The 16,075-nt window shown below is 35.3% G+C and overlaps 3 protein-coding genes across 3 annotated transcripts; 1 reads left to right on the top strand and 2 right to left on the bottom strand.

Annotated features, from left to right (window-relative positions):
* Positions 1-497: 497 nt before the first annotated feature.
* LOC132141732 (B-cell receptor CD22-like) lies at positions 498-4,753 on the top strand. Its single transcript, XM_059551395.1, has 9 exons — positions 498-828; positions 1,339-1,683; positions 1,782-2,030; positions 3,271-3,522; positions 3,617-3,859; positions 3,936-4,029; positions 4,196-4,241; positions 4,374-4,618; positions 4,696-4,753. Exons 1-9 carry the CDS (start codon positions 774-776, stop codon positions 4,751-4,753), a joined length of 1,587 nt encoding a protein of 528 aa, XP_059407378.1. The 5' UTR covers positions 498-773.
* A 2,258-nt stretch (positions 4,754-7,011) lies between these two features.
* On the bottom strand, positions 7,012-8,366 carry LOC132141733 (GTPase IMAP family member 4-like). Its single transcript, XM_059551396.1, has 4 exons — positions 8,182-8,366; positions 7,869-7,904; positions 7,485-7,799; positions 7,012-7,019 (listed from the first exon to the last, which is right to left on the bottom strand). Exons 1-4 carry the CDS (start codon positions 8,183-8,185, stop codon positions 7,012-7,014), a joined length of 363 nt encoding a protein of 120 aa, XP_059407379.1. The 5' UTR covers positions 8,186-8,366.
* Positions 8,367-11,394: 3,028 nt separating this feature from the next.
* On the bottom strand, positions 11,395-13,625 carry LOC132141734 (GTPase IMAP family member 8-like). The gene is made up of 2 exons (XM_059551397.1): positions 13,517-13,625; positions 11,395-12,239 (listed from the first exon to the last, which is right to left on the bottom strand). Exons 1-2 carry the CDS (start codon positions 13,557-13,559, stop codon positions 11,395-11,397), a joined length of 888 nt encoding a protein of 295 aa, XP_059407380.1. The 5' UTR covers positions 13,560-13,625.
* Positions 13,626-16,075: the final 2,450 nt, after the last annotated feature.

Raw genomic sequence — 16,075 nt, forward strand, 5'->3', positions numbered from 1 at the left:
TTGTTTGTATTTCCTGCTTCAGGCAGCAAAATACATTATGTCCTTTGAATATCATTTCTGATTGGTCAGTTTTGTAATGAAAGAGTTTATGCCATCAGCCTCCTCTGATATTCATGAAGTATAAAAAGTCATCATGGCTTCAGCAAATAAAGAGAAATGTAAAATAAAAATATTAATTTTAGTAAATAAGTATCCAAAAGAGATCTGAATGAGTAAAATGTGAAAAATAATGATATTTAAATTATTTTTTAAATATGGCTTTTTCTTAGAATTTCTTTGGGTTGTTTAACTGGTAAATGATTATCAAAGAATATAGCCTACATTGAATGGACAGAAACATAAGCTTATATTAAAACTAAAGTCTGGTTACACACTCCTTTTCTCTAAATACCTTTTTTAAAAATGCTCAAATGAACTTAAATTGCTATGTTCTTGTGATTTTTAGTTAGTTTGAGTTCAGTGATGTAAGTTAACTGTTGATGGAAGGAACTTCAACTATTTCCGCTGTTGTGCATTAAAATAGTGTTAACCACAGAAAGCCAGTAAAGGTAAAGTGCATGTGTTAAAACAGTCAGTCATTCGTCTGCTGCTGATCTGATGATCTTCAACACGGTAAGACAAACACACTCATACTTCAATGAAAACTGATGATTATTGTTCATATAACACACGAGTCTTAACGTGAGAAATGTTAAGAATAGGGAGATGTAGATGTACTGTTCATGAGTGTATAAGTGCTGATTAATGCTGTATTATAGATATATTTGACGCTGATGTCGGTCAGAATGGCTCCTCGTCTTCCTCTGATCTTTCTGCTCATGATTCACCGTGAGTCTCTGTTACATTCACATTAGAAATATTTTATTCTATTTGCAAAAATACCATAATGAGCAAAGAATTTGCAGTTTTCTATGCTTTTATGTTGAGGTACTTCCTTTTGAAACAGGAAGTTAAGCTGTGCGGATCATGAATATTTTTGAACATTTTCTTAGAAGAAAACTAATATTTTAATGTCAATGGTTCTTTAATAGAATCAGCTTTGAATATTTTATTTTTCTCATTAATATATATAGTGTTTTATAGTGCAGCATGTTGTTCACGGCTGATTTCTTTGCTCTGGTTTCACTTCGTCTCTATTTGTTTATTTGTTTATTCTCTATTAAATCTGCAGTCATTCACATTTAGATCATTAATAACAATTAATATATTCTTAGAAGATGAATTTATAATATTCCCTGTAATAAGTCACTGTGTTTAAGTAGTGAAGAGTATCATCATGTTATCGTCCAGTATAGCTGATAAAACATAATTTTCCTCCTGATAAATTCTGTGTTTCAGGGGTTTCTAGTGCTGGTTGGGGTGTGAGTTACAGTCTTTCACACATCTGTGCACTAAAGAACTCATCAGTGATAATGAACTGCACTTATACATACCCTACTGGATATAAGATTGAGAAAGTGTTCTGGACCAAAAACCCTGTGAAGGGTAAAGAGCCTCCAGATCTGTCTGAGGATCCTGAATACAGTCAGAGGCTTCAGTATCTGGGAGACAAACAGCAGAACTGCACCATCAGACTGAGTCATGTGACACAGAAGGACCAACACATGTACTGGTTCAGATTCATCACTGATAAACCTGATGGAAAATGGACTGGTTATCCAGGAGTGACTCTTACTGTCACAGGTGACTTTCATGAGGCTGAGCTCTTCTTCTGTGCATTATGTTGAATAATAATCAGTGTTTGACAGCAGCACTAGATATAATGTGTGTGTTGTGTTCAGATCTTCAGGTGGAGGCTCATGAGAGAGTGACGGAGGGTCATAATGTCAGTCTGACATGTAAAAGCAGCTGCACTCTGACTGACAGAGCATCATTCATCTGGTACAGAAACTCACAGCCATTAACTGAGAGAAGAGACAGAAACAATCAACTCCTGCTGCAGTCAGTCAGAAGAGAGGATGCAGGCAGATACAGCTGTGCTCTACATGGACACACTTACATCTCTCCTGCTGCTCAGCTCAATGTCTCCTGTGAGTAGGAATTTAAGTTTTTATTTTTTGAAAAGCAGCAGTTCAAAACTTCATATCTCTGATAAATGATCAGTGTGTTTTGTGGGAGCTATTGTTATAAACTTTTGTAAAAAAAAAAAAAAAAAAAAAAAAAAAAACACTTGCATTTTTCATTTTATTGCTCAGATTTACATTTACATTTTTTTTTTCTATCGGTTTTGTTCTTTTTTATAATTCTGGCAATATCTGATTAGAGTGTGAACTGCACAGAATCCTCATAATTAAACACAACTCTGCTTCAGTGTTATTTTAACACTCTGTAGATGGGGACGATATATAATTGTCACAAACTGCTCGGAGACCCAAAGGTTAAGGGTCCACATGCAGTTCATTGTGATAATACAGAAACGTAATCAATTAAACAGGCAATAGTTTAAAACACACAGGCAAGCAAACCCTTTTGCTCTTATTTTTTAAGAACTTGTGCTCCTCGGGCGCCACAGCAAGAAATGTCTGCCAGGTGTGTGTTCGTGTTTATTTTCACTACTTACTGCTGCATATGTGCACTTGAATGGGTTAAATGCAGAGCACAAATTCAGAGACACCATACTTGGCTACACATCACATTATGGGAAATGAAGTCCTTGATAGAGGGGAAGTATTCTGGGATGCAGTGCCCTCTGGTGGCTATCAAAGACACTGCAGCTGGTGAACCTGACAATAATGTTTAACTCCTGTTTAATTGCTGTGTGGTCATAGTACTGAACTGACCCACAACAATCAGTAACAAATATAACACGCAGCACGCTGTCATTCACAAGTAAACATGGAGGCCACTCAAGTCAGCATTTATGTGTTCATTTATAAGATGATGTGCTGCTGGATCCAGTGAGATCACGCAGAAAAGATAAATGGACATGCACAAGAAGAACGAGTGCAAGTTTTCATGTTATAGAGATCTCACCGAGTCGCAATGAGTCGACAAATGTGCTGGAAAAATAAAATTAATAAATTTGAGCCACTTTCACCTGCAGTCTAAATGTATTCATTGTGACTTAAATGAATGTAATTCACCTAAAGTATTGCAGTGCTTTAGAAGTATATACAAATGATTTAAGCTATATATGCTATAAAACTTAAATATATTTACAAAAGCTCTATGTGTCCTTTTGTGCCTAGCACTGATGCTAATTTTTATCATAAAAACAGTAAAACCTGTCACATATAAATGAAGGTTTTTGTACAATACTGACACCTGTAGATCCTCCAGAGAATCCTGTGATCTCCATCAGTTCATCTGTAATAATGGAGGGAGATTCAGTGACTCTGAACTGCAGCAGTGATTCAAACCCTCCTGCAGAAATCAGCTGGTTTAAAGGAGGAACATCTGTAGGATCTGGAAGAATCTACAGCATCTCAAAGATCAGCTCTGATCACAGTGGAGAATACAAGTGTAGATCTATCAATGAACATGGAGAGAAATACTCTGATGCTGTCACTTTAAATGTCATGTGTGAGCTAATTAGATTGTTTTTTATCATTTCTGCTCACATTAATAATTTTTAAAATGTATAATAGATATTTAATAATATGGTGATTGTTATTAGACCCTACCAGGAACGTCTCAGTGTCTATAAGTGGAGCAGGTGTAATAGTGGAGGGAGATTCAGTGACTCTGATCTGCAGCAGTGATTCAAACCCTCCTGCTCTGAACTTCAGCTGGTTTAAGGAGACTCAAAGCTCATCTGTTGGATCTGGACAGAGTTTCAGTGCACTACAGAGTGGACGCTTCTACTGTGAGGCTCACAATCAACATGGATCTCAGAGATCAGACGCTGTTACTGTCACAGGTGAAGCTTTTATTAACACCCATGGATCTTCAGATCATTCATCGGTTTGTTAATTATGAGGATCTTCATCTTTCAGTTCATCCTGGAGCTGATAGGAATGTGATTGTGATCGCAGCAACATCTGGAGGATTATTCTTCATCATAATCATCATCATCATATGGTTTATAATGTGAGTTCAATAAAAAAATTAAAATAAAAACTGCAGATTATATATTTTCACTTTTGTTCTGAAGTAGTATGTCTTATGAATTTTGGATTATTAGTAATCCTTAAGAATAGCATTTATATTTTGTCTCTGTACATTCATATGTTGTTAATGTCTGTCATTATAACAGGATGAAAAGAAAGAGTGTTAAAACTGAAGATCTCACAATGAAGACGGTAAATCATCCACGACATGACTTTACAAAAGCAATTGATCGAATTCTGTCCTATTCTTCTTCCCTGTACTGAAAATCTAGACTTCAGATCAAACTGATGTACATCTTTTAATTAATAATGATGTATTTTCAGAATGATCTCTACTCTGATGTTTCAGTCCATGCCGAGTCTCTTTCTGAACCTGATCCAGTCAATGATGCTCTGTATGCCAGTGTGAAACCCAGCAGATCCAGAGGAGAAACTCCTGAATCCGGAGATACTGAGGAGATCCAGTACACAGCTGTACAATATCACCGAAAGAAAGAGAAGAACAGACCGGAAGAAGATGAATGTCAGTATGACGATATAAGAGTTCATCAGCATGATGCTGCCGAGAGGTGAGAAAAAAACAACTTCATCAGCACAGATCATCTAATCAGAGCTGTAACATCATCCTGTTTGTTTGGATTTTCAGGAAATCAAATGTTCAAACTGTGGAAGATGCATCTGTGATCTACAACAGCATCAAATGAAAGATAAAGCCTGTGCTAAACTCTTTAATGAGCGATTGTTGAAAAAAAAAAAATAACAACCACTATAAACATGTTTAACATCCTCATTAAGAGTCATTTGTTACTTTTTACCATTTTGTATTGAACATTTCATCTTCAGACCATGTCAACTAAAAAGAAATCAAGTCGATCATTCAAACCGTTTTCGAATAACGCGCAAACAAATTTGTCCAAGAGCTAACTCTTGACCAAACATGCTTTATTTTCCGAAAACATTGGTGTACTGTTACGAAACGTGGTATGTCTTCAACGCCAGGCCCTGAAGGTGCTCAACATTATTTTGTGATAGGAATAAAAACTGTAATGAAATTTCATTAAAAACAAAAACCCTGATATTTCTTAAAATTAATTTAGCCTATTGTCATGAAATTAGAAAAAAATACTACTAGAGTAGATAACTAAAAAAAGAGAGAAAGCAAAGAAAACTATAGCTAGGAAAAAGTAACTATTAAAAGTAAAGGCCAAAGGCAGATAAATAAGGAAAGTAGTGATGTGACATTACACCGAAGCATTGAAGCTTGTATCCAAAGACACACAACACAATTACAACTAAAGCTTGATTCGATTTAACATTTTGACAAGCTAAAAACTGTACATGTACATGAATCCGTACAAATCAGAATCAGAATGAGCTTTATTTCCAGATATTTTTACACATGAGGAATTTGTTTTAGTGACAGAAGCTTCACAGCACAACAGAATGACAAAAGCACAGATAAGAAAAGAATAATATACAAATAGACAATGTACAAAATAGCAAAAACATGAAATATCATACCGGTACATACATAATTGTCTATATTATATGTGCAAAGTTGAAATGTAAAAAAGTAGAAAAAGCAAGTGACAGGATGAGATTTGGATTTATCAATGCTGATGAACTGTTGCCTGTCTAAGAGATATGAACCTAGCCACTGTAAGACAGTATCAGTAATACCGGTCTCCAACAAACAAGATACAGTATCAGTACAGACTGACAAACGGTATCAAAAACTGCACTCAGGTCTAGAAGTACCAGAAGAAGGACATCCAAATCTAGCAAGGAGGAGGTCGTTCACAACTGTTAGTAGGGCAGTTTCTGTACTATGGAGAGTGCCAAATCTGGACTGAAATGATTCTTACAGTTTATTTTTGTCCAAGTAGGCCTGTAATTGTTTGGCGACCACCTTTTCTAGGAACTTAGATAAAAAAGGAAGGTTAGAAATTGTTCTGTAATTATTTAGAACATTGTCATCAAGGCCAGCTCTTTTAAGTACGGGGTGATCACAGCTGTTTTCAGTCCAAGCGGTACATAACCAGTCGATAGGGGACAGTTCATCATTTAGGTGACAGGTATAATGAGAGATGGCTGAAAGTTTTTGAGTATGTGTTTTGGAATAGGATCTAGATGACAGGTAGATGAGTTAGAGTTCATAATCAGCTGTATTAGTGAGTGAGATGTTTGAGAGTGGATAAAGTTTCTGAGAAGTAGCACTTTCTGGAACAACAACAGAAGAAAAGGATTGATAGATATTGTACATTTTGCGTGAAAAAAATGTCAGAAAATCATCACAAAAGTCAGAAGAACCATTAAGAAAGAGTGATGGTGGTTTAACAAGTTTGTTGATCTAAGAGAATAGGGTCTTGGGCTTGCGCTTTGCTCTGTTAATAATGGTGAACAGGTAACTAGCGGATGCATGTGCTTTTTTATACTGTGATATGATTTCTGAGTGGAGGGTCTCAAGAACGAGAAGACGAGTCTTCTTATAGAGCCATTAAAGACGCTGACCCTTCACTTTCATTAGTCTGAGCACCGGTGTAAACCAAGGGGAAGAATGAGCTGTGAGGACAGTTCTGGACTTTAATAAGGCCAAAGCCTCCAGTACCTCCAGTACAGGAAGAGGCAAAGAGGAAGCAACTATAGCAGTAGAGAAAGTGTCTGTGTTTATGTTTTTCAAGTTCAGTACGTTTGGGGATGCTTGACTTGATTGAACAGACACTTTTGGAAGAGAGCTAAACTGGATTATGACATCACTGAATCATCACTGAACTGACTGAAACATGACTGTTATTGTCTTCTTGCATCATTGACAGACTGTTTTCCTGTTTTGTGTATCAACCAGTATTGTGTAAAGCACTATGCAAATAAAGGAGAAAGATGATATTTTTAGATTTGATTTTCAGTTTAGCAAGGGAGACAGAAACTGAAGTCAATGAGTTTATGGTCAGATATCCCAAATTCAAGATCCTGGACACAGACATTATTAATATCAATCGAGCAGATTATGTCAAGTGATTGAGAATGAGTGTATGTAGGAAAATCAAAATAATCCAATATAGCCATAAAGTCCTTAGCAGAAGCATAATCAGAATCCGCATGAATGCTGAAATCACCAAGCATGATCATATTATGTTGAGCACAGGCAACAACATATATTACTGAAGTAGAAAGTAGAACTAGTATAGCCTATGTGAGAAACATTTCCCATTTTGTTTAAAGAGGTTTTATCCCAATTCAAAGCTTTCAAGTAATTTACTGCAGTTTCCAAAACAAATCAGGAATCACGTGATCATAGGTTAAAAAATCACTTTCTCATAGTGACCATCTCAAGCACACTTGGCTATTTTTTTCTTGATAAAGGACCTTTCTTGTAAAGACTGGGTTCACTTTAGTTCACTTTAGCGGCGCTACTATAATGAGTATCTTTAGTACCTTTCCAGTCCTCTGTGAATGTCTGACCTAGTTTGATCACCAGCAGAAACACATCAAAACCATGCTGTGTACTCTGTAATATCTTCTCTATGTCAGTTTGCACATCTGTAATCTTCTTTGATGTATCGGAGATTCCTACAGTGTCGAACACAGTGATTGTTTGTCCATGGACCACTGTTTGTGCTAAATCAAAGGTTTTAGTCACAGATGCAGAAGAAAAATCTTCTTCAAATGGTGTTTTATCGTTTCCTATGATGGTGTTTCCTGATGCACTCTTTCCTGCTCCAGTACTGCCCAGCAGTATCATATTAATGTCTGATGGGGTAAATAAGACAGATGGATGGATGGATTGATGGATGATAGCATGAAATATTCAGTACTTACGTTGAGGTTGCTCCATGCTGATGCTCTGCATGTTGCCTGTGATTTCAATTAAAAGATTAGTTTTCAAGAGAAAGATAGTAGAGAAAGATTTTCTAATTAACCCAGATTACAATAAATGCGTCCATAAATGTGATTTAGTACACATGAACAGTTCAAATAAGTGCATGGGCTGACATGCATTAAAAAAACCAAATTAATATGAATTGAAAACTATTGGCAAGACTGCATGGCTAATTATGAGTAAATTATTACGGCCATTCCTTCCTAAAACATCGGACTAAATCTGATCTCTGACCAAGTATTCCATACTTACTCATTTAGTTGAAAAATGTTGACAATTCACCTGAAATTGAACAAAAAAACTTGTGTTGATAATAAGATTTAATCAGAGAATGAGGAAAAGAAAAGATAATAAAAAGTGGCTTACTTATTTTTCAGTGACGCTCTTTATGTTAAGCCTGCTCACTGTTTCACCTTTCTTTAAACCACAAAGCAATGCATCTTTAGTCATTGTTTGTGTATCCATGTAAACAGGGATTGTTTTGACAACGCTGATGTCTGTAGGCTGTGAAATTATTCAAAAATGCAAAGGAAAAACTTGTTTTGCTTTCAGTACGCCGTTGTGGTTTAAACGTACCCTTAGTTACAGTCATTCCGGTCAGACGAGTGATATGTATCTCTCAGGATCTTAAAGTGACTCGAGGACTGTTTATCAGAGAAACTAGCCTGACTACATTTCTCACTGTCACCCAGAGGATACCAACTAAACTTGTGTTTAAACAGTTAAAAACACAAACATTTGTTTGATTCATTTTATTATAGGCTACTTTTGATTGTTACTTGTGATAGTCATTTAATTACAGTTAGATTTAATGGTACTAAAAGTAAATAAAATAATTATAATCATCATCGTGCCACTCATGGTAAATGTGTTGATCAGGACACAATACAGAACACAATCAAACTATAATGATGAATGCAGTTTTTGGTTGTTGTCTTTTTATCACATTTGTCATAGACATTCCTTTTTTTCAAATAAGAATATCATATTTTGATTATATAACAAAATAATAATAATAATAATAATAATAATGAATAAAAATAAGTAAGGCTTTTGTCTCTATAACTTTATTTCAAGATAAGGTAGGCTAAATCATTTTTAATGAACAAAATAATTTGGAATGCATTCCTCCAAAAAAAAAAAAAGGTTTCAAATTGACAGTTAACTGGTGAGCATGCACTTCAGTACAGGCACACTTGAACACATCAGAAGGAAACATTTTAAAAACTTACTTGATATGGTGGGATGATTGTGTAAATTCTCTTCTGAATGTGTTGTGTAGCTCTGTGGAGAAAAGAGGATGTGTATCAGTCTGAAAAGAATAGAAACACATTTACCCTCCTGCTCACCTGATATGGAAACTGAAATAAACAAGCATGCCCTCATATGCAAATAACTCACATTAGAGAAAAAATGTGTGCTCCGTGTTTTTCCATTTACTACTTACTACGTACAATTTGTGTCATGACTTTAATATCTTCATTTAATATATAATGCAATATATATATACAAACCTGGTTCCAAAAAAGTTAGGAAACTGTACAATTTGTGAGTAAACAGGAATGGAATAATTTACAAATCTCATAAACTTATATTTATTCACAATAGAATATAGATAACGTAACAAATGTTAAAAGTGAGACATTTTGAAATGTCTTGCAAAATATTGTCTCATTTTGGATTTCATGAGAGCTACACATTTCAAAAAAGTTGGGACAGGTAGCAATAAGAGGCTGGAAAAGTTACATGTATACATATAGTTAGTTACATATAAGGAACAGCTGGAGCACCAATTTGCAACTAATTAGGTCAATTGGGAACATGATTGGGTATAAAAAGAGCCTCCCAGAGTGATAGTGTCTCTCAGAAGTCAAGATGGGCAGAGGATCACCAATTCCCCCAATGCTGCGGCAAAATATAGTGGTGCAATATCAGAAAGGAGTTTCTCAGATAAAAATTGCTAAGAGTTTGAAGTCATCATCATCTACGGTGCGTAATATCATCCAAAGATTCAGAGAATCTGGAACAATCTCTGTGTCTAAGTCTCAAGGCCAGAAAACCATACTGGATGCCCATGATCTTCAGGCCCTTAGACGTCACTGCATCACATACAGGAATGCTACTGTAATGGAAATCACTATATGTGCTCAGGAATACTTCCAGAAAACATTGTCGGTGAACACAATCCACCGTGTCATTCACCGTTGCTACACAGCAAAAAAAATCGGAGTGAAATTAACTCTGCTGGGAGTACATGTGAGACCACACTCAAGCGTGTGAAAGTGTTAAAATAGGAGTGTTAAATTAACACTGAAGCAGAGTTAAAGTTAATGAGATAATTAAGTGATTAATTGAGTGATGATTGACCATTATTGAGGAGACCTGATTTTAACATGCAGAATCAACAAAGACGAAAATCACTATTTTTATGTCACCATTAAAGTGGTCAGTGTTTGCTTTAGTTGGGCTCTTGAGCCTTACATTTTTAAAGTCATATGGTTTGGCTGTATTTTCTTGATTTTACACTAAACAACTGACTTCCAGCCACAGTTTTACATAATTATTTTACATTGAAATCTGTTAAATGTTATCTTTCATAGACCCCAATAAAACAAAGATTATAAGTCAGCAGACACAATTAAATAATGCTGTCAATTTAAAATGAAGAGACATTTTATTATTATTTTTTTAAAGATAATACACATCATTTTGCATTTTTATAAAGTCAAGAAACTGACTGTTGTGGTGTGAATAATTAAACAGTCACTTCAAATCTTCAAACATATGTAATCAGAGAACAGATTATCAAAAAACCCTCAGAATGAGTCCATTTACTCACTCTTTCTAACATGCTGTCTTAAGTAATACAACAGTTTGTTCTGTGTAGTATTTCTGCATTTGAGTATTATATGATCATTTCTACAAACATATTACATGATTTATTCATTAAACTTCACTTGGCTTTAATTTCAGTTTTACAAAACAGTTCACATTAGAGTTTAAACACAAGACTTCATTTAAGCCATTTAAAATGTTATAAGGCAACACACATATTAGAAATAGATTAACAATGAAAAGGTCCTTATGATAAATACTTCACATAGGTAAGGTTTTGAGCTGCACTTTATATCTTCAAATTCATTTTTTGGCATTGTCCTGTGACATCCTATGGCACACAACTGATCTAAATTTAAAGAGTCCAAATCCAAACTTTCAGTGAAGATTCAAGATGAACATTCCTATAAAAATCACATACATTAACAACACAAGAAAAGAAAGAAAAAAAGAAGTATAATCCCATAACAGACTAAGCAAAGACTATAATAGAAAATTATTTGTAAACCAAATAAAACAGATATGTGTTTAGGAGAGATTTAAAGGTGGATAGAGAAGAGGCAAGTCTACTGGTGCCTAGACCTCAATGATTGCCACTATTATATATATATATATCAAATGTCAAATTGTTTATTTATATCTTTGGGTTTTTTGTCTTTCAAATAAATACACTGCTGCAAAAGCTGCTACTGCTAGCAGAGCTGCACCTAGTATTACTCCTATGAATGCAGCTTGCCCTGCAGATGGTGCAGCTGATCCCAGAGTAGATGCCACTGCTGCTCCTGCTGCTCCTGCTGCTGCTACTAATCCTCCTAAAGCTGCTCCAGCTCCTCCTCCTAAAGCCGCTCCAATAACACATTTACTATGTAGTAGTGCTTCCTGAGTCTCCTTATAGTCGTGCTCAGTGTACCTCCTGTATCTGTTCTGAACCCTCAGTTTATTTATTTCTTTCAGAAGCTCAGTGACTTGGAATTTGTCTTCTTTTTTGTTGTTAAAAACATGAAATCCTCCTGAACACAGATCAACAACTGACCGCAATGTTTTACTTTTATTCACATATTTCTCTACTGGCACATGCAACTGGTCTCCGTTAGTAAAGAGCGCTATTGTGTGATTTAGGACCTTCGTTCCAAAATTATCCAAGACCCATTTCAAAACTTTACTGTCATTCTTTGTGAACGTCTCACCCAATCTGATTACCAGCAGAAACACATCAATACCATGACGTGTAAATATCTTCTCTATTTCAGTTTGAGCAGCTGTGATATTCACTGATGTATCAGAGAGTCCTACAGTGTCGATCACATTTATTGTTTGCCCATCCACTTCGGTTTGTGCTGACTGACAGACTTTGGTCACAGCCTCAGGAGAAAAATCATCCTCAAACGGGTTTCTGGCTCTGCTCAGGATGGTGTTTCCTGACGCACTCTTTCCTGCTCCAGTCGAGCCCAACAGCATAATGTTCACATCTGACACTGTAAATAAGATGAACAGACAAACACATTACATTCTCTTGACCCAGTGTATTGTTCACTGACTACTATTAGCATGCTATTCATTGATTTATATGCCCCAAAACTGTAAACACTGAGTCACCTGTACACTGCATAATAGGGCATAAATATGGCCATGGGGTTCACTTCATTTCCTTTGAGTTCTACTTAAGCAGAATACTATGGGGTTTCATTTTCAGCTGGGTCTGCACCATAACATTTCTGTCCATCTGCATCTTTCTTGTGATTTTAGTGAAAGTTTGCTCTCCTGCTCATTATTTACTGCAGTAGTTTCCAGGGAGTATTTTTTATTTTCTTTTTTTTTACTCAGTAATTCATGCGTTTTAAAATGTAGCGCAGTACAACGCTTCAAACTAAATAAACTTAAGTAAAAATAAAATTACAGATTTTAAAAATTACTTGGAAATAAGTAGAAGTACACAAAAAAGCTACTCAATTACAGTAACATATCTACAACAGGTGTGTATTTTGACGTGATGCACCAGGGCTGTTTACAGTTGGACAAATCAAAGTAGAACTTTATAAACTGGTACATTATACTCCAGATGGATATGTTTCTGTTATGTTGGTTTTGTAGCGTTACTTTTGTGGTGAAGAGTAGAGCCAGTGGTTAGGTTGAGGATGGAAAGCAAAAACTTAAAGGTAAGGTATACTGACTGATGGTTGAATTTTTATATGCAAGTGTCATGAGTCTTTTTGATAACTACACTGGTACAACTCAGTGTGCTGTTGCTAACTAGCACTGAACTGTAATTTTTTTCTGCCCCTCCCCCTGGTCATTGCCCTGATACACTGATGTATTTTTGAAAAGCGCAAGTTCAGATTTTCCAGCTCTTAACACAGTCCCTAGTGAATGAGGTTATTGAGTAATTCGAGTTGCGTGGTGTTATGCCACATCATTTGAGAAAAGTGGAAGTAGCACAGTGGAATATAGGCCTTAATTCTGTGTTAATTTCTGTCACAAGTTATATGCACAAGATAATATAAAGGACAAACACTTCTAAATACCTTCAAATGAAACACCTGAAATATGTCTCCAGGTGACGTGATAGAAGGCTATAGGCACGATAATTAAGATAAATAATAATAAAATAAATAAACCAGGATAAAATACATTTAAGTGTAGGCTAAGGCTTCTTGCTGTCATGGCCCGTCCTTTCAATTTTATTCCTTTCAAAAAACAAACATTCTTCGTTTTGGCATTTAATTTCAATTAGGGAATATAACTTTTGACTGACCTGGCTGATTACTTGCAAATGCTCTGTTTGATTTCTCCTCCATGCTTTTTCCTCGGTACAGTCTCTCTCTCTCTCTGTGTGTGTTTCTCTTCTTAGGAAACGAAAGTGAGTGGACTCTGACGCTGTGGGCAGTGCAACAAAAGCTGACATCACTGGAGCAACTGTAAACACTTCTTAAGCCCGTCTCTAATCCACTGGCACTTGACTTTTACAATCTCTAGATGATAAATCACTGCATTCTGTCAGCAATGTTATACGGCAGTAACGTATAGAGACCTCTGCTTTAACGATATATATTTTTAAAAATTATAACACGTTGGATTTCTTTGTTAGATTTATTTAAAAAAATAAATGAATGCGTTTAGTAGAGGCTTTTATCCAAAGCGACTTACATTGCATTCAGGCTAACAATTTTTTTCCTAACATGTGTTCCCTGGGATTCGAACCCCAAACCTTGCGCTTGCTGAAGCAAGGCTCTGTACCACTTGAGCAACAGGAACAAAATGTCTGAATGGAAGAAATAAATCTATGATGTTCTGATGCCAACTGATGATTAAATACATATTACGATGTGTTAAGTGCATATGCACCTGCTTGCACTACCTGAAACGACAGCCTCTTTTATTCTTTTACATGATTCATGTCTTTATTTCCTTATTAACTGACATTAAGTTAACATACATTAAGTTAAATCTCTTTAGTAAAAGTTTATATGCCTGAGCCATAATCTGAGTCACACAAAGCTGCTGAATGTCAGATGTTTCTGTCCTCCGCCCTTTAGCACACACTAAACCTGCTGAACTGAACAGCTTCACTCATTACTAACCAGATCTTATATATCTCTTGTATAAGTTGAAAGTGAGACATTTTGAAATATCATGCCAAATATTGGCTCATTTTGGATTTCATGAGAGCTACACATTCCAAAAAAGTTGGCACAGGTAGCAATAAGAGGCTGGAATAGTGAAATGTACAGATCAGAGTTTAGCCCCAACCCTAATTAAACACACCTGAAGCGGCTGATCAAGGTCCAGAATCACTGGAACAGTGGTTCCCCTTGTCCAAATACTCTCACACTTGCACTCTTTGCAGTTGACCACTTGACTGCTTGTTTGATGTATTTCCTGTATTTGGTCCAAGTGCTCAAGTGAGCATAAAGTCCACATTTGGGTGTAGAACTTCTCATTACCTGATGGGACACACTTATAGTATATAGTATACTATATATATATGGCACTTTTACAGTATATTGTTTAAATGATGTACCTTTTACTGTTAAATCCTTACCTTCCATTGTCTTATACCTATTGTATCGCACATGATTCAGTCTGTATATAATGCTCTTATCTGGCTGTAATATACATCAGTTTCCCTCACAAGGTCAATAAAGAAGAATCCTAACAATTAAAATATCAAAACACAATGATATTGCTAATACTGGTATTTAAGTGTATATTTTTTTCTCACCTCAATACTGGAAAGCAATTGAACTCGGTCTGACCATTCCATCATACAGATTTTCATCCACAACAAACAAATAAACAAACAATAAATAACTTTTTATATATTTCTGGTAAAACTAAACTTTATAAATGATTGCAATTTTGACTGTAAAAATGCTATAGTAAAACCTGTACATTTGTTAACAGTAAGTTCCCTTAATATATTTATAGGGGAAACTGTAATATATCTGTGTTATCTATTACATTTTATGATATTTTACAGTAAAACATTTTTGAATACACTACAGTTAAAAGCCAACTTACATTCCCAGAATCCCCTGTGTGAAAGCTCACATATTATTTAATGTTTTTAATTTTAATAATTACACTTTTTTAAGTCGCAAATAAAACAAAGGATGTTATAGAACGATTCATTAGAAAACATTATTTCCGTCTTCCAACTACAGGCTACAGAGATGTTCGGTTCACTTCGTTTTGTCATTGCCACAACATAAGAACTCATGGGAACATGATAATATTTCATGGCCATGAGATCATTTTGTCGAGGTAACAACATCCATTTCTCATGGCCACAACTTCTTATGTTGAGAGAACCATATATTTTTATCGTGGCCATGAGTTTAATGCGTAAACAAACCTGCTTGAACATAGCAACCCGGGATTATCAAAAAAGATAAACATTTTTATTAACATTAAACATTTCGTTTAATAGCTGTATATAATAATAATAATAATAATAATAATTATTATTATTATTATTATTATTATTATTATTATTATTATTATTATTATTATTACATTTAGTTATTAGGGCTATATTTTATATTTGTTTTTATGTATGCTTATTTCCCCTTTAAATTTGTGTATTTTTTGCAAATAAATGGCTGACAATTAAGCCAATACAGTTTTGACTTTATGATTGTATTAATGCCCATGTGTAAATAAATGAGCTGTCACGAATCCGGTCTACAAACTTCCGTTCCCTCACCACCAGAGATCTCCCACTCACTACAAGTCCTCTCACACAGCACAGTCATGATGACAAGATGAAGCCTCGTGTAGCTTCAAGCTTTTCAGCCAAGTGGTTCACAAAAGG

The sequence above is a fragment of the Carassius carassius genome, chromosome 6, assembly GCF_963082965.1.
Source record: "Carassius carassius chromosome 6, fCarCar2.1, whole genome shotgun sequence".
Classification (NCBI taxonomy): Eukaryota; Metazoa; Chordata; class Actinopteri; order Cypriniformes; family Cyprinidae; genus Carassius; species Carassius carassius.